At 42.2% G+C, this 23,679-nt stretch overlaps 1 protein-coding gene across 1 annotated transcript in view; it reads left to right on the forward strand.

The window, feature by feature from the left end:
- adgra2 (adhesion G protein-coupled receptor A2) overlaps positions 1 to 23,244 on the forward strand; it is a 40,160-nt gene extending 16,916 nt beyond the window's left edge. Inside the window, exons 2-19 of the mRNA XM_061037833.1 lie at positions 3,264 to 3,335; positions 13,401 to 13,472; positions 14,484 to 14,555; positions 14,651 to 14,722; positions 15,272 to 15,435; positions 15,825 to 16,038; positions 16,195 to 16,359; positions 16,440 to 16,638; positions 16,750 to 16,899; positions 17,010 to 17,171; positions 17,457 to 17,657; positions 17,804 to 17,993; positions 18,500 to 18,708; positions 18,797 to 18,924; positions 19,013 to 19,136; positions 19,217 to 19,365; positions 20,049 to 20,138; positions 20,300 to 23,244. Coding sequence (XP_060893816.1) covers positions 3,264 to 3,335; positions 13,401 to 13,472; positions 14,484 to 14,555; positions 14,651 to 14,722; positions 15,272 to 15,435; positions 15,825 to 16,038; positions 16,195 to 16,359; positions 16,440 to 16,638; positions 16,750 to 16,899; positions 17,010 to 17,171; positions 17,457 to 17,657; positions 17,804 to 17,993; positions 18,500 to 18,708; positions 18,797 to 18,924; positions 19,013 to 19,136; positions 19,217 to 19,365; positions 20,049 to 20,138; positions 20,300 to 21,713 — 3,847 coding nt within the window. The 3' untranslated portion in view covers positions 21,714 to 23,244. The remainder of the gene's footprint in view (positions 1 to 3,263; positions 3,336 to 13,400; positions 13,473 to 14,483; positions 14,556 to 14,650; positions 14,723 to 15,271; positions 15,436 to 15,824; positions 16,039 to 16,194; positions 16,360 to 16,439; positions 16,639 to 16,749; positions 16,900 to 17,009; positions 17,172 to 17,456; positions 17,658 to 17,803; positions 17,994 to 18,499; positions 18,709 to 18,796; positions 18,925 to 19,012; positions 19,137 to 19,216; positions 19,366 to 20,048; positions 20,139 to 20,299) is intronic.
- Positions 23,245 to 23,679: the final 435 nt, after the last annotated feature.

Raw genomic sequence — 23,679 nt, forward strand, 5'->3', positions numbered from 1 at the left:
GTGCATGAACAACAAAACCAAACACGTGCACAATCCTCTGACAAGCAGCTTCTTTTCCGCATTGTAAGCAGAGTCGAATAGGCACTATCTGTATTGAAATTGTCTGCGTTGAATTAAATGGCTTGCTTCTCTGCCAGATGTGACTTTCTCCTCTCCTATCTGCATTGAATTATTCAGGCAGTTCCGGATCTTCTGCAGCTTTCATCTCAGGTCTGCATCCAGTTATAAAAGAAGATACTGTGCTCAGAGTGAGGAGCGAGACCTTAAGATCCAGAAGTCATAGGTTCAAATGCAGGCTACACCACGAGAGTACTGACTCTGATCCTCTTGTCTAACATCGACTTAAAAAAACTCCTCTTTAATAACTTTGATTTATTTCCACGACTGTTGATTTGTGAACATGATGGGTTTTTTTCTTCCCAAAGCTGGAAATAAAACTCTGATCTGGGATGATGTCAGCGTCTTAGTGTCCAATTTTGGAGATGATGGTGGATTTTGTGATTTTACTTCAATGACACATTTCTACAGCAAAGCCTGGAAAATGATGATTTGGTTTAAACAGAAAGTGAAACCGTCAGAGAGGTCTCAGATTCCCTATTTTAGTCATTTCCAGTGAAGCATCACTCATTTCTTGATTGTAGTTTAAAAAAGCACTTCCTGTTCCTCAGTTTAGAAAGGAATTGTAGGAAGATTTGAGGATGAGTGAGAATGAGTTGTCTGGGATGAGCAGAGCAGATTTCCGTTCCTTGTTGCTTTCACCTTGTGTTTGTCTTTGAAACATTTTTTCGGTCCTTGTATTGTTGCTGTCCGTAAATATAGTGATGTAATTCAGGCCTGTTTGTCTGTGTATACCAAGATTGGATGGTTAAATCTGGTCATTAAGTGAGTTGGAAGGTGCAGAGCTGAAGGCGGTGTTTTTTTTTTTTTTGATGTGGCAGGAAACAGGAGGGTGGGCGTGGGTGGATGTGGGGGGACTGCTGCTGCTGAATCTGTAAATCTAGCAGACTGTTCATAGTCTGCTCCCACTTTTACAGGCGCTCACACAGCTCCAATCTCTCGATTAAAAACACACTTAATGTTGCCCACAGCCCATTAAGCACCATGTGGTAGCAGCGAGGATGATGTGAAGCTAGGGTGTGTTAATGATGACGGGCTGTAGCCTGAGCTCCCGTTGAGGCGACGTGGGCTGGTCTGTGGAGTCAGAGGGCCAGACATGGAGGGTATTGAAGTACATTGAATCTTGTGTCCATGTAATTTTGTTCTATACAGCAAACCTGTCAGGGGATCTAAGTCTTGATCCAAAAGTCAACTGGACTTGGTTATAATTCTTGAAGACATTTTACCTCTCATTTCACATTTCACAGAAAGGTTTGAGAGGTGAAAGTGAATATATTGGCTAACTCTTCTCAAATGTCTTTGTAGTTTTTATTTTACAATATGGGATGCACACGCATAGTTTTGTATGATATCAAGGTTTTGTTTTTTTAAAAGCCTATTCATCCAGCTTAAACTCCGTCCTCACCTGCACCTTACAGTTGCTCCATCACACTTACTTAATTTGAAGAAACATGGCTTAATAAATCGTAAAAGAGTAAGCCAAAAGAAAATCAAAAAACACTGAACATAGTGTGTTTGGGTTTGTAAAACAAAGCTAAAAACAGATGAATGGATGGTGTTTTTTTAACATGCCACTATAAGAAAAGTCGCTTTTCAACCAGTGAAGCATGGGCAGTAGTAAAAAGGCAAAGAAATGGTAATTTAAGAGAAATGAAAAGCAGAATATAACTGTCATTTCTAGGTGACAGTTTTAAGCCTTTTGGACCTCTGACCACACCCAGCAGTGATGTAACGGGTCCTAGAGTACACTTTTCACCACTGCAGCAAGGCAAGAAATTAAACCGTTGTAAGTCCGAAGAGAACTTCAGGGAGTATTTTCTTTCTCTGCGTTATATTTTGAGTGTAGTTTTTTTATTTAACCTGTGGACAGAGCAGGTTGATTAGCTGAGTGTAGTCTGCTAAGCAGAGCTTGACATCTGCTTGCTCTGGCCCCCCCATTTTGCATGCAGGCATAATATGGAATTGTGTTTCTTTGCCAGCTTTGCAAGTACAAATCAAGCAGAAACCTCCAGCCAATGCTAAAGTGCAAAAAACAGCAGTTACTTAAGTTTCCACTTAAGGTTGACTAAAAAAAACAGAGTATCCCCTCTAAGAGTCCATTTTATGTCAATTTAACGGTAGATATAACTATGTTTACAGCCTTGTGAAAAAAATGGTTATGGTGTCTGAAGCTCATTTCGTTAAACTGTTGGGGTGTGGCGTTTGAAGGAGCAGGGGGGATTAGGACAGAGCTACTTTCAAACTTGCTAACTTTCCAGAATTACCAACCCTGCTTTAAAATTATCGTCTTTATTGTGTTATTTTGATCGTTTGGAATATGCTACATGATGAGCTAGATGGACATGTTTCAGCAGCAAAAATATTCATTTGGCCTTCCTCAACTCCACCATTTTGCCTGCTTCTTGATTGGCTGGATTTCAGTTGGAGTCTGCATTTCCGCCATCGTTGGGTTTCATAACGCCTCTCCAGAATCCAATGGGTGACATACAGTAACTGAGACCAGAAACAAGTTTTGTACAGTCTACAAATAAGTATAATTTTTAATGAAAAAAGGTCAGACTATTCCTTTAAAATCTTATACAGACAAGTATCCGTCGAATGGGCAGTCCCTCAGAGCAAAGTCATTACCCTAAATATCTATTTCCCATGATTCCCTCTCAGACAAAACAATCTCAACCTCACTTCCATTACTGTATGTCCTAAGGTCTCTGCCCTCTGGTCTGATAAGACATTGTTGGCTAGTGGAGAGAGGACTAATTAACATGGCCTGTGCCGCCATTTGTTTGATGTGGAAAGACATCCTTTTGATGTAAAAATGTATGAGGAATGATCAGCAAGATTACAGCTTCCCTCCAAATCTTGATGCCCTTCTCCGTATTTGATAGAAATTGGAAACATCTTAAACTAACTTTTTTGGTCAGATTAATCTCCTGACTGCAACGCCAAGTGGACATTTTGAGTTCACTCTCATCTTCCCCTTGTGATGCTTTCACTCAGCATTTTGTTAAAGCTGAACTATTCCTCGGCAGTAAAGCTGAAGTCCAAGATAGACCTTTTGCATATCTGAATTTAGCTTCATAGTTTTTATTGATTATTTTTGCAGAGGAATATTTCTAACAATGCTTTTATGTGTCTTTTTTTAACAGGATACTGAGCCACAACAAAATCAGAGTCCTGAAAAATGGATCCTTCAGTGGACTTTTCGCTTTGGAAAAAATGTGAGTAGTGAACTGTTTATTATCCTATTATTACACTTCTGCATTGTCATGGGTGATCTACATGCTGCAGCTATTCGTGAGCAGTTATTTTAGTTTGCCTCAGAGTCTGTATTGGAAAACAGACAGGAAATCATTGAAATCTGAGCAGCTCTGTGAACTTCTATCCAGTCATGGGCTTCGGTCCAGCAGGGAGTATGATACACTCAGACTGGCTATCAAAGAGTTATGTTGAAAAGTTCACATAATTACTCTTTAGCCTTTCATTATCAGGTAAGCCTCCACTCTACTGGACAAGATAAGAGAGGACGAGGTGTGTGCTGGCAGCTTTGCCTGTGGTTAACAGAGAGTCTACTCTTGACCTTCTTGGTAGCAGCATCATCTTTACAAAGGAGTGTTACACAGCTGATAGACAGGAAAATATCTGGGGAGAAAAAAAGCATGGTTTAAAAAGCTTTTATACTGTTTTTTTAGTGTTTTATAATTGACGTGTTTAATACTGTAATGTAGCACTTTGATTGAAAGCGCCTTAAAATTAAATGTATGATTATTAATATATTATAATGCCGGCTAGCAGCACTAGCAGTATGGCTGAATGGCCCATGCTAAAATATGCTATGTCAACAACTAATGTATGGATTGCTAGACAATATGCTAGAGAAAGTTAGCTCAAAACGTTGGTGATCCCCCTGAATCTTACAGAATATAGCATAAAATAAATATACAGTAGGAATAAAATAAGACAAAAATCCGAATATGAGCAGTTACAAGATCAGTATTTCAACAGGTGAAAAATTGCAGAGTTAAGGCATTGAGTCAGGCAGTGTTATCATGAGAATGTTAGGATGCTAATCTTAGTTTGTGTAGAGTCCCAAAAAGAAGAAATTGCTTTGTTAATACAGAAGCTAACTTAAGTTTGACTTGTTGGATTGAAATAATAGAAGATTAGCTTGCAGCATGCAAATAAGGTTAATGATGTTTCTTGGCCCACACAACAGTTTATAAGAGTCAATACTAGCTGAAGCTGCAACAGGCTAGCACTCCTGGATTTTGACCACGCTGGTGTGAAAATTACATCTAGTGTCTGTTTTTCCCACCAGAAGGTGTTCAGTTTAACAGAGCATGCCAGTAAAGCTTTATAGCATCCTGGTAGCTAACAACACACATGGCACAGCTTCAGTTTGGATACTGTAGTCTGGTAGACTTGTTTTGCGGGTGGGACGGGTATTTTGAAGGTATATTAGTTCCACATGCCACTTGGCGCTGCCACCCATGAAGCTAGCTAAGTTAACTGGTTCTTAAAAATGTCGAAAGAAAGAAAAATATGGTAATTTGCTGCAGTTGTTAGCTTGTTAGTAGCTACCTTCTGGAGCTCACACCAGACGAGCCAGCTGAGAGCAAAAGCCAAAATTTGCTGAATTGCTGGTTTTATGTCTGGTATGTGAACGCCCCGGGTAGATAATTCTTTAGTCCTCAGTTCTCACCTCAACTTTTTGCACCAAAGATGCTCATAAACCTGTTGACAGGAAGATACCTTATACAGAACTTGTTAATAAAACTACTTTGAAGAAAGCACTTAGTAAAAACCAAAGTCCTATGAATAGGAACTTCCTGTGAGAATAAATAAAAACGAAATAAAGCCAAAGCAGACCTGTAGTTAGAAGCTTTTGATGTAAAAAGAGCCAATGTTGCTTGTTTTTGTAAGTGCAGACAAGGTTCCCTGTAGCGCCCTGGGGTCGGTGGGTCGGGTAACCTGAGCTCACCAACTAGCTGGCCCTTGTAGCTGCAGAAGTGATAAAACTAGCAGGGGGCAACAGGGTGGAGCTTTCCTGGATGTTCATAACTGAAAGACCTGGAAGAAAGACAAAAATTATACAGACAAACCAACACACACACACACTATGCTCTACTTAGAGAGGGATGTGGGCGTCTGGTGTAAGGAGAGGACATAACGTAAATCATGCAGGCCTCATTTCGCTCCTCTGCCTCAACCTCCGCTGGCTCTCTGACACACAGCGGTGGAGGTCTGCTCACTCACGCTGACGTCTTCAACCTTTAATTGAGCCTTACACAGCTTATAATTACATCTGAGATCATGGTTAAAATTGCTGTCTGATGTGAAAAATGCAATACAGAAATTCACAGTTATGGAGGGGTTTGAAGGTAAAGAAAACAGAAGTGAGTTTACAGTAAAGGTTTTGAGTTTTTCCCTCTGTTAGGTTGCAATTTCAGTTTTTGTTTTGTCTTGTTAGCCTGCGATCTGTCTCCAGGTCGTCTCATTGTTTCCAGTGTGTCGTCTACATGTGCTTGTCATTTGCAGCAGTAGTGAGCAGTTACTCATATTCTGTGGTCAGTGCTGTAATCAAAGGCCAGCCCACTAGGGCTGAGTAAACACACATCAGGGAATTACACTGCATTTCTTCCCCTATGTGCCGAGGATAAACACTGCTCCCTGGCTGCACACATACACTCTCACTCTCCGTCTGTCCTCTTTCTGTGGACCGTAACTTAGAGTGTGTTTCCTACTATGGGCACCTTCGTTCCTTGTCCCGTCATTTCCAGGTCTGGTAACTGTCTTTGCAGACATACTCTCACAACCACAGACATCTATTCAGCAACGAATGCAGTCTGATCTACTGTTGTTTGTTGGAGAATAAAACTCCCACCCTCCTCCAGGCCTGGGCCAGACAGTGCAGCAATCTACACAGTTAGCCCTTTCATTGGGACAAACCTCCTCAAAGCCACTGTTGCCTTCATAACCTGCCAAACCACCCAAGTGCAGAGGAGCAATTTAGCCTTGTTTGTTTTGCCCTTTTACTGGACTTCTGTGTTTCTGCTGCTCTTTAAAATGGGCTTTGCCATCCAATAGCTACATTTAGATCTTGGAATAATTATTTTCATTCCAGCTCTTTTGGATACAACACAAGTTGAATCATACCTGGCTTTATGCAAAAAAAAGACACCTTTAAGGCCTTCTATACTGCACTTGTGCACCTATTTGAGCACCTCCACCTCTGTTCTTGCCCTTTCTAATGGGAGCTGACACTGGCAGCCCAACTAACGAGCGGGGACCTTTATGAGTTGCGGACAGTTCCCAGCAGCCTGTCCTGCGCTGATTTGAGGCAAGGTAATGAGAATAATGAGCAAAGAGGGCTGAGGCAGTCTGGCTCTTGTCCAGCGGGGCCCCACTGCACCATGGGACACAGGACAGGCAGGCAGGCAGGCAGGGCACAAGGGGCCCTCATTACCAGGTCTGCTCGCCCTACAGGGAGAGAGAGAGCAGAGAGGGGAGAGCATAGGGCAGCGATGATGATGGATGAGGGAGCAGCAGGGTGCTTGCATTGGACAGGTCTGATAGGCAGGAGTGTGGCTGCAGTTGGAGGCTCAAGGTGTTGGCAGCATGACAGACTTTGCCATCAAGATAGCCTAAAAGGATCGCCACAGTACCTGATAATACAGTTGTGCCTCCAATAGTGCCTAAAATAAGGTAATATTGGTGAGAATGCAAGTCAATGCAATGATTCCAAAACAATAAGCCCCAAAAAAGTCAATTAGTTTCAGGTAATTATCTTTTGATCATGACTAAAAACTACAGTGTCATGCTTGCAGAGAATGTAATGTTAGTCAAAGGTAACAAAATGTCAACAATCTTTTTTTTTTTTTTTTATCAATATTATTAAAGTTTTCTTATTGCACAGTATTCGAAAATTTAAAAAAGATTTGTAGAGGTAAGAAGTATCCAGAAAAGGGCTCTACATGAAATGAATGTACTTTTGTTGTGCTAAATACTAAAGTATGCAGAGGAAATATCATTCAGACTGATTTATGTTTGTATAGCAGCAAGAATTAAAGGAAGTTTGGGCTGAAACCTGTGACCAATAACTCACGAAGGGCGTCAGAATGTGCACATGTTTAGGAAAATGTCTGAGTGATAGAAAACACATACACTATGACCACATTGTGATCAAAATAGCTAATCTCAATGCGTTACTTTTTGACTTGATAATATCTGTTTACAGAAAAAGGGGGCGCTGGGCAGCTAAGCCTGAGTCTGAATCTCAATGAAGCCAACCTTGAAATCTCCGCTGCCATTCTGAGCAGCTAGGGTTAGGAAGTAGTCCAACTTAAACAACTTTACCATCTGACACAGGGGAAGTGGAGCTGCGATGGCTAAAGATGGTATGATGGCTGCAGAGAGAGAGAGAGGGAACGAGAGGAAGAAGGAGGGAGGGGGAATGAAAGAAAGCACTCTCCTGCAGTTTGTCTTATATAAATCGGAGGTTGTTTTTCTTGGTGGGAGATTAACAATATTTCCACACAGGCTAAGCAAATTATTCTGAGGAGTGGAAACAAAGCAGAGGTGGGCAGCACTTTAACATGTAAAACAGTGGAGAAATGTGTTAGCATGGCACGGAGCCCTCCAGTCTAGACCAATTTGGGTAAGACAAGGTTCAGATTGTAGCAGCCAGCTGTGGAGGTGGCAAATTGCAGAAAGATTATCATTTGCGTGTCTATTTTTCCCCGCACACGCCATCAAGTGCCCCCCCCACAGTTACGGTCACCTAATGAGAGAGCATGACATGAAGGGGTGGAGGGGGTTAGTAAAGGGTTAAGCGTGCTGGAGAGTGGAAACAGAAAGGGGGGTGCTGCTGGAGTTGATAGACTCCAGATGTGTCTTTCAGATAAACTGAAGGAACGGGGTGTGTTTGTATTGCAAGCCTAGCTCAGTCATGGCTCTGGGGGTTTATTGAAACAGCGAGTGAGCCCCTTATAAGCCCATTACCAAATCGTACGCTTTATACACCGGTAACTCTCTTGCACACTCATTCGGCAAACTTGATATGGTTTCAATAGCAGAGGAACTTGAGCTTTCTCTGGGTTAACTTCCCCCCACTTCCGTCTGTGTTCCTTCTTTATTTTCGCATCTCCCCTCTCCTGGGTCTCTCTCTCTGTTTCTCCTCCTACCCCACTCTGTACATGCTGTAGTCCACCTACTGGTTTAAAACCTAATCTCAGACATGAGCCCCTGTTCATCGATCATTTGAATGAAAGTCTTTTGTTCTGTTTTCCTCCCATTCATTTTGTGTCCATTATTTCAATCCCATGTCTGTATTACGTCAACTTATTTTTTCGTACAGAACGTCCATGTGACTTTGGAGATTTTTGGGACTTTCAATCAAATATATTATCAACAAGAACATTATTTAAAAAAAGTAATGGTTTATGAATGTTATCAAGATAAGAAAATATTTTTTACTGCATTTTCTGTGCCTACCTGTCTTGTCTTCCCCTGATAAACCTCATCATTGAACTGTCATATAAATATAAAAAATCTACTTTATGTCTTACCGATACTGTAAATTTACCCTCTTTTTTCATGACTGCAGGGCATACTACAGATCTTATAAAACCCACAGAGATGCCAAACCGGGCATCGCCTCTTTCGCTCCAAAAGCCAGAACTTAAGTCAATAACAGTCTGTGGTTCCAGAGTTTTCCATGGCGGAATGATCTCCAGCTCTATAATCATCATAGGTCATTTAACACTTTAAATAAAAGTGTACATTGCTATTTCTGTAAATGCTGCTGGCAGCTTCAAAGGTTTAGAAACACTGTCAGTCATTAGAAGATTCCGGGGGCTCCATTTGTTTAAAACATTATATAGTCATGGTAGTTAATGGGCAAGTGGTGATTGATAAAGTATGAGAGGAAATGTTTCTTTGTGTGTTTCTTTTATGTAATAAGAAATGTCTATCTTTACCCCTTTACCTTCATTGCTGCAGCAAAACAACTTGTTTCCAGTTAAACACTGACAAAGGGTTGATTAGGTATCCAATCTGAGAGGAACCAGAAAAAAAGTAAAGAAAATAATCTGGGGAAGGGGCAGCAAAGCAGGAAATTAGCAGAAAAACAAGAGCTCTGCAGATCCCGGTTTCCTGTTTTGGGGGGAAGGCAGGAGTACGTTTGGGGCCGGCGTTACAGAGCCCCCATTGTGAGCAAGTGTGTTGAGGAGTAGGGAGGTGGGGTCTGCGGGGCCATACACAGGGACGATTCTGCTCAGCACTGAAACCCCTAACCCACCTGCCCCTCCTTACAGGGGAAAGCTAGCTAGTAAAAAAAAAGGAGAAAAAGGAAACTGTAAAAATAAACGAGGGCCTCTGCTTGAGACGCCAACCAGACAGGAAATGACACGCGGCACAAAAATGGTCTCCAATGACCTTTGTCAGGAGCCGAGGTGCCAGCGGCCCCCTTTTGCTTTCTGTTTCTAACATACCTTTGAACCATCTGTGGACTTGTATGTTTTATTTCTTATATTGCTTTGCATCAAGAGATAAATCAGACTGAGTTGGCCTTGTAGTGCCATGTCTTTCCATTAAAAAATTCCAGGAACAGGAAATTCTTGATTCTAGTCTGGCGATAATGAGTGGCCATTCCCTGGCTTCAGTCATTTTCCCAGCTCCCTCCGGGGCCAGGGCCTAAACAATGTCAGTGGAGCACTCCAGACCCAGCCGCTGTGCTCCTGATAATGGAGCACTCCATGTCTGGAGCGCTTTACAGACCATGTCTTCATTATTACCCTTCTGCTAAGCACGTCCCTCCTCTCAAGTCTGCATGGGGCCCAGGTGCTCATCCCTCATATCTGCAGAGAAATGACCCTCCAGATTGGCAGTGCAACATCCCCATTGATTGGGAGGAGTTTTTAGGGAGAAAAGACTTTCTTAATGGCAGTCGCTGGTGTTAAACCCCCCCTGCAAGAGACAATGGCCCCTCCTGGGCTGGGAGTGAGTCTGTCACACAGGCGTCATGTGGAGAAGGGGAGAAAGCAGTGCACTCTCAAGGTTACAAAGCATAACTCAAAGACACAACAATAATGTGTCACCACCAATCGTGTAGCTTGTAGAAGAAGTACAAGGTGCAGCTGATGGTAATGAAATAGTCATAGCTACAAGTCCACCTCCTAACCTTTGTTACTCTGATATTTCCATGCTCATGCCCTCTTTGAAGTATTTCTTGTCACGGCTCTGATCCTCTGGCTCGGTGACAGCTGATGTCATCAGTGTGAAGGCTGCTGAGCTGTGAAGCTGTTGTCAGGCCGGGCCCTGTCTCCTTCAGAGGGCACACACACAAGTCATCGCCAGAGTGTGAGCCCTGCTGTTCAAACTGAGGGTTTTCAATAAAGTTTGAAATAAATTTGAGAGGCTTTGCAAGTGGCAAGGGGCTGCAGTAGAGATTTAGCAGGGATTATGTGGGTGAACATTAAGGGTACAGTGGGGCTAAGTGCCCACCTCATGGTCTGTTGGCTGTGGCGAGCTACACCACATTCCCCAGCTTGGTGATAAGAGAATGTAGCAGACGTAATGGACTGTCTATACTCTTCAAGCCAAAGCAAACACGGGATCATGTACTCCAAAAACAGGTTATAAGAAGACAAATCCAGGAAGCGCTAATGTTTGATTTGCATTTTTCTATCGCTCAAGACCATTTTACTCACACTGAGCAAACGTTTAATCTTCATTCATGTGTTTGGGGTGATAATAATCCAGATCAAATCTCTGCAGCTCAATAGGTGTCAAGATATTGGTTATTTTAAGTCTTCAACAAAAAATTTGGCAGCCCTACACAATGTCTTCTAAAAATAGCTAGACAAATGTCTGTGTGCTTGTGCATGCACTTTTGTGCACTGTTGGTGAAGTTATTTTAAACGCATACTGTAGCTTTGAAAGACAGCAGTTGAACTGCAGCTGTTACCATAGAAATTTGGTTTACTAAAGATACTTATCAAAAAGGGTTTAAAGCTACTACTCAAAAACATGTTGTTTTTTTTATATTAAAAACACTGAGTCAGTCAGACACCTTTCACAAACTGCTGTCCATTTTGATAATATCACCAAACCAGACTACCGCCTAACTTCAAATAGTATAGAACTTTCCTTATAATGATAATAATAATAATGTCCTTTTTTGTCCAACTACTTGAATCACTATGCAATTAAAAATGTAGTTGATGGAGCAACAAGATACTAAAAAATATAGTTTGACTACTTGATGAATAAGCACTCTGGACAAAGACAGCTAATACAAGAGATTTGTAAGTAAGTTTGCTATCTAGTAAAAGAACAGACGGGAGGGAGAGGTGGTCATCAGAGAGAGGAAACAGAAGGCTGTGCCTCGCCTTTCATCGTCACACTAATGAGCCTTGCAACACATAGACAAGAAACGGAAGTGCATGGGCCCCCCCACCCACCCCGCCATGGTCACATCGTCAACAAATCCTTTACTACTACTAACACATAGGCACAATACAATTAGGAAATACATTCTGACCAATAATGCTTTGTTTTTTGTCAATTTTTGTTTTCTCTCAAACACACAGCATCATTCTTATTTTTTCAATGGATTTTACGTTTTTATAGTACAAAGCACTTTTTACCTCTTAGTCAGAATCATAAAGGTGGAAACATACCCACCATTGAAAAAAGCTGTGAAGTTGTTGCAAAGTGTTCAGTCTAACAAGCTGGCACACACTCAAAGATCTCTGCTGTGCTGTCCAAGATTGTCTGCTTTGAGACAAACACTACAGACCTCCGCCTCTTGGTCCAGGGCCAGCGACTTCTGCTCCATCATTATAACCTGTCTCCTGTCTATAATCCAGAAATGAGCGATGGCTTTGCGAGAGCTTGGACCAAAGGCAAAACCCCTGATCTCTGCCTCTATCCAGGCCATACCACATGGTATACTTTTTCTCAGGAAGCCATTTTCTAAAACTTTTTTATTGCCCAAGTTTTATCAAAATAGCACATCTCTTGGAAAGTGGATAGCACAATGGTTCAGAGATGCCTGAGGTTGAACATGGTGTGAGGCAGCGCGGTCGAGAGCAGTGATGACAGATAATCTGTGTGGAAAAAAGGACCAGAAAAATCCCCTGAGGTCTGCCTACCACAGTGACATCTTGGATAGATGTGAGGTAGACAAAAATGCAGTTTTGGTGTTTTTGCTTTTGAGCTCCTGTAAGGAAATCCTCTATGGATGGTCCAGTGGGAGCAGAAATGTTTTATATAGGAGCATAGATCCTGTTTCTAACCACATTAGCCATGTCCTTCAGATAACCATCCCACTCTTGACCTGCTTTAACCCCACTATTCCCGCCCGACTAATAAAAAAAGTTTTTAATTTTAAAATGTAATGCAGATGGAGAAGAGCATCTGGCTGAAGTGTTTAACAAATGGATGTGTGTACTGTATGAGTGAGTGGGGAGTGAAGTGTTACACGGAAGTTCGATCTTGAAAGGACCTTAAGGAATTCATAATTATTATTTTTAAGATTGTCACCAGAAGAGGTTTTTTTTTTCTTTTTTTAAATGAAAAGAATGAGAGAAGCTTTGCTAGCAGTTTTGAATTCCTCTAATATTTTCTTTGGTCAAGAATCTGCATCTTGCTAACCTCAAGCCCAGGTGGCTGATGGGATAAGATTTCCTATCTGTGTGCAGAAACACCCTACTGTGTCCCACTGGAGGAGCTAGGTCTAAAGAAACATTTCTCCATCCCTTCCTTTTACAGTCAAAGAAACACTCAGTTTCGAGGAAATGGCTTAACATAAATGAAAACATGCTGACTGGTTATCTTTCTCAGTTTTAGATTTAGACATTAACACCTCTCTTATGTGTGTTCATCAAATATGAAGCTAAAGCTAGCAGCAGATTTGCTTATCTCCAGAACTGGAAAGAGGGGAAACGGATAACATGGCTCATTCAAAAGTTAACAAAATCAGACTCTCAGGGATTAACACAACTTTGTTTTTTTTTATCTCCACACAAACCGTGAGAAAAAAAAGAATAACTTGTTGTTTAACAGGGGGGCTATTCAACAGAGTAGCTAGTAGCACTAAGCAGCAACTTAGCTGGCTTTAGCATGCAGTTACCATAAAACCTACTGCATGTGGTGTTGATATTCTCATCAACCTCTGGACAAGAAAAAGTGAAACAGTATATTTAGAACTAGTTATTAAGGACATGCCAACTTTATTCCTGCATTTTTTTTTCTCATTGACTCAATATTTTCTGTCTCCACAGGGACCTCAAGCACAACTTAATCAGCACCATCATGCCCGGGGCCTTCCAGGGCCTGTCTGAGCTTCGGAAACTGTAAGTAGACGTTTACATGATTCACATTCCTTTGGTATAAAGAGCGGCAAACATATTAATAGACATTTGTAAACACAGGCATGGACATTTTGAATTTCATTTTTTGGTCTCAGAAAAATTATGAAGTCAGAGTATAGGTTTTTGATGAGGCTGCTTTATTTGCCAGAAGATATACCAGGAGGCAGACCCACATATCCCCCGACGGTTATAGTGGATTATATTTTGGCAACTCATATTCGATGTTGTATTGAATTCCTGGTAAGCTCCTTCACCAAGTTTTCTGCCGATCTTGCAGGGGTCTTGTGATGTCATCTCTTATGCACCTACTCCACTACTGTTAAAACTTCAGGGCCAAGCAGAGGCGCCTCACCAACATTGAATGTAGGACGGCTGTTAGCGGCTAACTCATGTTTTTGGACTTTGACGTCTGGTTGTGGTGTTGGTTGGCGTTGGTTGGAGTTAGTCGTCCGTGCTGCCCCGCTTGACTCCCTGTCCCTCCTCCCCCTTCTTGTGTTTTCCCTGCGAGGTCTGGGGCTTCTCAAAACAAACAGGGGGAGATAAACACATGCTCTGGACGGCTCTCTGCTGGGTAGTGTCAGAGGTGCAACAGAGCAGATCCCTTTCTGGCTGCAGCTATACATCACACTCAGAGTTGGACGGTAGAACAGGGGCCCTGTGTTTACCCCTTTGCTGATAAACCTTCACTGGTGTCCCGTAGAGGAGAGATAAGGGAAAGTGTTAGGGACTGTGGGCATGCTTATTTAGATGTTTAACTGTCTGCGCTTTCTATTTGTGGAATGTTAAAGAGGCAAAAAAAGCCTTTATCACTAGTTTATCACAAACAAGAGTTCCTGCACACTGTATGTTGAGACGTGTACCATTTGATCAGATATCCCTCAAACAACACAGGTACTGAATGAGTCAAGATAACACAATCTGCATGAAGCCAAGTCCTCTTGTTTAAAAAAATAACCAACGCATTCCTTTTTTTCTTTTGTTTTTTACTTCCAGCGACCTCTCCAACAACCGCATTGGCTGTCTGTCTGCGGACATGTTCCAAGGGTTGACCAATCTTACCAAATTGTAAGAAAAAGATTAATGGATTCCCTTAAAGTATTGTTCTATTCACAATAAGTGGAGTAAGTCAACGTGTTTATATCTAACATTATGTGCTGTAGGAATCTTTCTGGCAACATCATATCCACGCTGGATCCAGCAGTGTTTCAGGAGCTGCCGTCTCTCAAGTTAGTGTGAGTATAAGTCTGACTCCAGACAGTTCACTAGCACAGAATACCATTCCATATCTGAATACAACAATAAATATCCAAGACAAAGATAACATTTATTTCCAGTTCATATTTATTTTACCTCGGGTTTGCTCGCTGTGTTTTACAATGAGTGTCGAATAAGGCAAATAAGCACAGAGGATTTGTTTGGCGTGTATTTATTTGAATTAGGATACATTCATCGATGTGGTATTTGGAGATGAAACACATATTTGAACTTTGGCTACCATAAATCAGAAGATTGTTCTACAAACAATTCAAATCAAAACACAGGTTTTTTTTTAGAAGCGTCACTGCTTGTTTTTAAAATAAAAACACTACATTTGATTGAGAGTAAGAACAATAAATTGACAGTTAAAAGGTAGTTGCAGTTCAACAGCCGATAAGGATTTATCTTCATGTTTAGATGATATGTTGGGCCCCAATAGAACAACTAGAGGTAACACTGTATCCTGGAATGATAAATAAAAAGTTCCATTTCATATCATAAAAGTCTATCTATTCTATTTCCAGGAACTTCAACTCAGACTACCTGTCATGTGACTGCGGCCTTCGTTGGGTACCAGGCTTCTTTCGCAGCAGCTCAGCCCGGTTGGGGGATGAAACCCTGTGTGCCTACCCGAGGAGCCTGAGGGGAAAACCCCTTCGTGGACTGAGGGAGAGCCAGCTGAACTGTGGTGAGCGCTGGGCTAGATTGAGACACATGAATGAGGCAATTCCCCGCTTCGTTGAAGGGACCATTGGCATGTGGATGACAATAACAGTGCACTCATAACACTACTTAGAAGCATCCCAATATTTTTAAGAATTAGTGAACCAAAAGTGCTGAAACAGCTCCAAGGAAGCAGCTCAGCAGCAGGGACGTATTTAGAAAAGTATCATCAAGCTGTGTTGACAACTAATCCTGTGGGTTGCATTTACCAATTTGCTGCTGCCTGCATTTAATCTGCTCTAGAGCTGTCGACTCATAATAACTTCAGTGGAAATATTTAACTGAGGTTGAGTAATGAGTGAGGACTTCAGTAAGATGTGTCTCATCTGGGTCTTTTCCTGCCATGTTGCTCAGATGGTCCACTCGAGCTGCACACGCTGTCCCTGCTGCCATCTCAGCGTCAGGTGGTCTTTAAAGGTGACCGGCTGCCCTTTCATTGCACTGCCGCCTTGGTGGACAAGATCACCACCTTACACTGGCGTCACAATGGTCATCTGGTGACCTCTGACCCCGAGATGGGTGTCCAGCTAGAGAATAATGTGCTGCATGACTGCACCTTCATCACCAGGTAAAGACATCTTAACCCTTTATTCCTGAATATATGTAATATGTATATTATAAGAAAATAATTGAGTGAATATATAAACATAAAGAAAAATAGTATTTTGAGATGTAAATGTGGTAGATATCATAATAATCAACTTTCTTTACTCTCCATATCCAGTGAGCTTATTCTATATAACGTGCGTGCGGAGGCCAGAGGAGAGTGGGAGTGTGTGGTTTCCACCGGGCGGGGCAACACGTCTCGTAGTGTTGAAATATTGGTGCTGGAGAACAGTGCCTCCTTCTGTCCAGAGGATAAAGTTGTCAACAACCGTGGGGAGTTCAGGTTAGTTACAGATGTAGTGAGTATTATTACACACCTGAAGTTTCAAAGGTTTTCTCCTCATTCAGTGTTTTAATCCTCAGGTGGCCGAGGACTCTGGCAGGCATCACCTCTTATCAGTACTGCCTGCAGATGCGATACCCTTCCATGTCTATGGAGGGAGGTATTGAGCAAAAAAAAGCCTCCAGATACTGTGATGATAATGGAAAGTGGAGGGATGCAAACTATACAGAGTGTCACTACACCAATGGCATCACTCGGGTCCTTCACACCTTCATCCTGGTCAGTAGTGCTGTCAGAGCAATATAACAATACTTAATCAGTTTAAAAGTATACATAGTTTTTATTGCAATCACACCTTTCCCCTTATCTATTTGTATTTTTGCTTTACAGCGGCCCATCAATGTGTCCAATGCTGTCACTCTGGCACATCAGGTGCGCACATACACACTAGAGGCTGCAGGCTTCACAGACTCTGTGGATGTGTTGTATGTGGCACAAATGATGGAGAAGTTTATGGACTATGTCAAACAGCTACGAGAGGTGAGAAGGATTATTTTACATTTTTAAAATGGCTTTATACAAATCTGTGTGTAATACTTTCCACTGGCTTTAACATAATTTACTTTCAAATGTCTGTGGGTTTGTTCCAGTTGTCAGAGGTGTTGGTTGAGATGGGCAGTAACCTCATGCAGGTGGATGATCAGCTTCTCGCACTCGCCCAGAGAGAGAAGAGGGCCTGCAGCTCCATAGTTCACTCCCTTGAGACCCTGGCCTGGCCTCAGCTCCACAGTCATGCTCAGGACTTCTCCATGGTAGGGCAATTGGGCAATTTCTTAGTTCTGTATTTTTATCGTAATATTCTTCGCAATTCTAGAAAATCCTACTAGGTCACTGTCACAATGGTAAAATACATTAGTATGTGGTTTAGGAAATGTGGAAATCATTTTTTAATCTGAAACTGAAAGAAGCTAATTTAGATTTTTGCACTGAGATGTGAATTGACTTATTTATGTGAAGTACTGGTAAAATATGTGTTTGTATATAGAGAGATGCAAGAAGCATCTTAAGAATGTTGATTTATTTTTCGATGCATACAGGTGTCCAGGAACATTGTGATGGAGGCTCACTTCATTCGACCAGCCCACTTCACTGGTATAACCTGCACTGTGTATCAGCGACGGGACGTCTCAACAGGCAATCTGGGAATGGAAATGGCCGAATCCGTTCATGAGCAGCAGCTTCGTTTTCGCTGCAGTACCGGCTCCCATAATACCTCACTCAACAGTTTCCCACTGAAGGTGAGGCGTGAGCACAGCTTCTAGTGTCTTCATTTACAACAAACTGTCCCATCAGAAACCTGTATTTACTGCAGTAATAGTTATCAAAGTGTACTGGTTGATTTCAATGTTAAATACACAATTTTTGTTGTTTTTTTTTCCTGCAGAATTCAGTAGCCCTGGCCTCTGTGACTCTGCCATCGACGCTGTTTCCTCCTGACGCTCCTGCAGACTGTAAACTGCAGTTTGTAGCCTTCAGAACCGGCAGCTTCTTTCCTCTGTCTGGGAACTCAAGCAACACTGGGGAACACTATAGCAGACGTAGCGTCAACACACCTGTCATCTTTGTTGGTCTTGGTGAGAAATCGTCCCTGATTTTATAGGAAAAGCATGTCATCTTACATGTAAAGGAAATCCTTAAATACACCCAGAAGGACAATTAGCATATCTGGGTGTTTTTCTCATACTTGACCTGTGGATAGCAGTGCAAGGCATGACTAAAACAAGATATTGTCATGAGGTCAACAATCAACAATCAAGCCAAATTCTCTTCCAATATCAGAGCTGGTTGTATTTTGCAGATTTGTCATTATTAAGTATAAACTTAATGTTTAAAAAAAGTTGTGTAATGTATTTGAGCTATGAGGCATTGTTGCTAATATTTATGGAGCACTGTGAGTTAAAGAAACTCATCAAACAAAATTGTTGTTCATGGCACATACTTAGGCAACACAGTGCAGGCATCACAATGGACTAATATTATAATATAAAGCATCCACAGGACTAACTTTTCCTTTCAGTGCTCTGTAAAACATACCAGTTATCAGTACAGTTTTTGTAATTTCCTCCTCTCTCCATGACAGACGGCTGCAGAATGTGGAACCATTCAGAGCCCATCTGGGTGTCGCTTCGCCACTTGTCCCCTGGTTCTGATGCTGTGGCAGCCCAGTGGCGCTTGAGGAAGCTGGAGAAACCGGGAAGCTGGAGCCAGGAGGGCTGTCAGCTGGTCCACAGTGACAGCAGCATCTCCACCATGCGATGCTCTCTGCTCAGCAACTATGCTGTTCTGCAGGTAGGTTGGCCTTGAGATATTTATTTATTATTTATGTAGGATCACTAAAGGTTAAATGACACTTTTGTTGTTTTATTCTTTCTTCTAGGAGGTGCCTGACTTTCCCAACTCCACACCCATGTCTGTTAGGGTGCTCCACCCAGTGGTGTATGCCAACACTGCGCTGCTCCTCCTCTGCCTCTTCACCATCATCATCACACACATACTACACCACAGGTACTTTTGTGAAAGAGCACAAACAGACTAATGTTTCTGCTTTTTATTTGTTTAATCTCCTCATTATATTCTTCTTTGCCACTTACAGTACTATTCACATATCAAGAAAGAGCTGGCATACATTACTGAATACCTGCTTCCATATCGCCATGACAACAGCTATATACGCTGGAGGCATAAGTTTGACCAGCTACCCGGTGGTTTGCCAAGCAGTAAGTTCTGATTTTAAACTTTTTTCTCATTTAGAAGTGGAATATAAGCCTGATTTCTTATCAACTGTATGATGTGACAGGTGGGCATTGCCCTGCACTACTCCTCTCTGTCGACCCTGCTGTGGATCGGCGTCAGTGCCAGGGTCCTCTACAAAGAGGCTGTGTGGAGAATACCTCGGCAGCCAGAGGGAGAGCCTCTTGCTCCACCTACTCAGCGACCTATGCTCAGGTCAGTCAGCACAGCTCACCTTCACCCACTTCTTGCACTTCGAGATTGTCGTTTGCTGTCACTACGGAAGATGTTTTGGACAGATTGTGTGGTCTTACGCATGGCCACCCACCCCGTACACTATCATAGTGGGCCATTGTACTCCAGAAACTTGGATGGACATAACAGAGTATTGCTGTAAGGCACAGAAAAGCTGGACTAAGGGAGGGGGAGGGGAGGAATGTATGAAATTGACTTAACAAAAGCAGAGGGGGGTCATCATAAATCTGAGCATGATAGTTCAAGGGGTGCACTGTCTTTCCAAATCTATCCCTCTTTTTCAGCTCCCCCTGCCCCTGTGATTTTGAAGTTACGGACATAAAAAACTTTGCCATTGACCTAACCGGCTCTCCCACCCTCTCTTAGCTGCATACTTGGACACAGTCAGGATCAGTCAGTAATAAATCACAGGCTTCTGGAGCCCATACTGACCCTTGTAACACTCTGCCCACTAAGAGAGTGGAGGATCACACAGATTATGGACAGACTGAGAGACACAAAAATACAAAGAGAAAAAAGACACTGACAAGCAAACATTGTAGCAGCCAAAGGTCAAACAGCATCCTGCAGCACAAACAAGAACTTCTCACTTTTTTACTCTTTAGCTGGGAAATTGTGTTTGATATATTTTTCTGTTATTCAAGGTTCTATTTGATAGCGGGTGGAGTTCCTCTTATCATTTGTGGGATCACTGCAGCTGTCAATGTCAACAACTATGGAGACAACAGCCCTTAGTAAGTACTTCTGCTTTTAAAGTTGAGTCATCTGAGCTTTTGACATTGTGTTGTTTTGTTTGGTGAAGTGATTACTTCGGTGTGATATGTTGAATTCACAGACGCCTCCTTGTTTTGCACTGACCCTCCTGACATTTTTTTTTTTTTTTTGCCTTTTGCAGCTGCTGGCTCTTGTGGCGCCCTAGTCTAGGGTCTTTCTTTGTCCCTGCTGGCCTGGTGGTGTTGGTGACCTGGATCTATTTCCTGTGCACTGGGGTTCGCCTGAGGCACAGGGTGGCCAAAGAATGCACAGGAACCACCATGTCTACCCCTGTGACTGAGAGCCAGCCTGCACTGGCAGGAAGCACTAGCCTCCTCTCCACAGACTCTGTGGTGGGGCCAATGAGTCCTGTTGTGGCCCCAGAGGACCAGTACTCCTTGAAGACACAGTTTTTGGTGCTGGTGGCAACTCACTTTCTGTTTGTGGCTCTGTGGTGTTGTGGAGCGATGGCAATGTGGCTAACAGGACGCACCAGCTTGTTGTTTAGCAGTCTTTATGGGATAACTGCCACAGTTTTGGGGGTGTTTCTGGTGGTGCATCACTGCTTTAGACGCCTGGATGTGCAGGCTTCATGGCTTGCATGTTGTCGGGGTTACCGCAGCTCCCAACCCATGTCAACTTACACACACACCTGCACTACTGGGAGTGGAGTGCAGACCTCAGAGCAGGGATCGCAGCTTTTCATCAATTGCCATCCACCTGCTGAGCCTCATAATTCATCATCAGCTCGGTCATCATCCACACCTAGTGGAATCAGCAGCGTGGGGCCCGGACCCTGCAAGCTCACCAACCTGCTGCAGGTGTCACAAGACAATCCAAACAACAACACTCGTGCCCCTGCAAGCAACAATACCAGCGCCAGTACTGACAACATCACCAAGCCCACAAACAATGTCCTACCCATCATTAACTCTGTAGCCCCAGTGCACCCCCAGAGGAGGAAAGTGGGGAGCAGGACTAAACAAGGAAGCAGTCAGTACCACCATCGAGGTGAGGGCAGGGGTCATTATCGCCTCAAAGCTCTAAGGACTGCAGGAGGGGGCAGCCTGGGAGCTTTAGGACCCTCTGGGTTAGATCACCTTAGTTCTTCACATGCGGTTTACAAACAGGCCACCAGTGAGAATGGCAGCCTCCATCACAGCCTCTCAGAGACCCAGGCCAGCCCGCTGACCAATGGGAAACATGTTGTAGAGTCTGTGGTGACCAGCCCCTCAGAGGGGAGCGACGGGGGCAGCAGCGGGAGCCGAAAACCATTCCCCCTGCTGCCCTCTATGGCCAGCAGAGCAGCCATGCACGGAGCTCAGAGACGGTGCGCCAGCAGAGACAATTTGAAACTTGCAGCTGCTGCAGAGCGAGAAACTAAGCGCTGCTCCTACCCTTTGAACAGTGTCACCACAACTGTGCCGGGGGCTACTCCAAACGGTACCTTGAAAGACTCAGTGCTGGAGCTGGAGCAGGACATGAGTGGCACTGACCAATCACAGAGCTCTGTTGGGATGAAGAGTGGTTTGTGGAAAAGTGAAACCACAGTCTAACCTATTTTTATATGTGAACTTCTATGCATGACCTTAATGGACTCTTGAAATGATTGGGTTATGTTTTAATGGTCTCTTGATTATTATAATTATATAATTTAAGATATAAAATCTTGGAGGCATCCAGGACCCTAAACTGGTACTTTTGCCTCTGTAGCATTTGAAATAGTTTGCTGTGAAATGGTAAAAGTTATCACGCAGGTTTTCCATTGTCATTTTCAAAAATAAGATGCTCATTTATTGTATTCATTTCACAATAAAAATGTACAAGATACCTCTGAAATTAGCATATGATGTTGATTTTGGATGTGTTATGAAAGCTTTAATGTTTTAATATGGATATTTCTATGCATATCAACTATAGCATGAAAAGGAATGCAAGATGGTCCATTTCCAAAGTTAAGCTTTATGCATTTACCCTGATCTGTGGACCACTGACCCCCTTACAGTATGTTTGCTTCAAATAATTGTGTGCAAATGTATGCTTCTGTATGTTCAGAGTTTGTGTGTGTGTGTGTGTGTGTGTGTGTGTGTGTGTGTGTGTGTGTGTGTGTGTGTGTGTGTGTGTGTGTGTGTGTGTGTGTGTGTGTGTGTGTGTGTGTGTGTGTGTGTGTGTGTGTGTGTGTGTGTGTGTGTGTGTGTGCAGCCTGTATACAAATACAGTCAGAGAGTTGATCTGTGTGGCTGGCTGAACGTGGATTATAAAGCTATGTGAAACTTTTGAAAACATGATTGATTGATGAATATTCATTTTCTCACTCCCATCAGCACTGACTGAGCTATCCTTATCAAATGTAAAAGAAGGAATATAAAGCAAGAGAGACGAGTCATTGGCTTTCTCTCATGCAGTCACCTTATTCAATTCTCACTTCAAGCTGACAAATGACTGCCCCCTTCAGGTTGGTTGAGAAAGTTGACAGCCTTTTTCAGAAATGTTAAATTTATATGAAGTAAGGCAAATATTGAAGGTTTTGTAACGATGCACTCATACAATCCATGCTTGCTTAATAGTAAACATCACAATGATATAAAAGATGTAATAATTACAAAAAAAACTCAAAGTTTTATCCAACAGTGGTTTTTATGTACCAGTTGCTAAACCAAGAAACACCAATGCATTCAGATCCTGTCCTTTTTAATAAAGTCAATCAATTGCCATTGCATTTTTCTTTACTTACAAAGCAAAACTTCTCTTTTAAGACAATTTGATAGAATTTCAGTTCAGGAAACAATGTAAACAGGAAGTTGTGTGTCTTCTATGCAGATCATTGTCAGGGCTTTTTGCCAATTGTTCTTTGAGAGGAAGTTTTGTGTGGTCAATAGAATGACATATTGTGTTTTGTTACTCCTGGGACTTTTAAAATGTTCAGTCTGCTGTGCTGTTGTATTTCATGTGTGCACTATGAGCTTTTTGATATGCCCTGAATATTAGGAATTCAGGATGTAAAATCCAAAGATGTTTAATCTATTCAATGTGACCATGACTAATATGGAACATCTCTTGGAAAACAAATATAAACATTAAGATATATTTGCCTTGTTCTTGATTCAGTATGAATTCCAATGTTATCATTGTCAGGCGCTTCATGTTTCTGTGGTTGAGACATTGTGGAAACTTTTAATGGCCATGGCTCAGAACAATGGTGATTGCTATTTTAAAAGCCATAATTGTATTAATAACATCACTTATGGGGGTGTTTGGGCAAGTTTGTTAGACAAACCAAATGCTTATTTAAAATTGTTCAGACATCTTTAAAAGTCCTGGACTTGTTTTTTCTTTCTAAATGTAGCCAGTGATGTGCACTCTGTATTGTATATAAACTTACACAAACCCATGAAGTGGTTATGAATCTCAGCCCCATTATGAGCTAATAATGAAATAGCATATTACAGTTTCGCTGAAACAATTTAATGAAGAAAAATTGAAGATATTAAGTTATTTGGCTTTAAATCAATTTGTTAGGAA

The sequence above is a fragment of the Labrus mixtus genome, chromosome 5 (assembly GCF_963584025.1).
Source record: "Labrus mixtus chromosome 5, fLabMix1.1, whole genome shotgun sequence".
In the NCBI taxonomy this organism is placed as follows: Eukaryota; Metazoa; Chordata; class Actinopteri; order Labriformes; family Labridae; genus Labrus; species Labrus mixtus.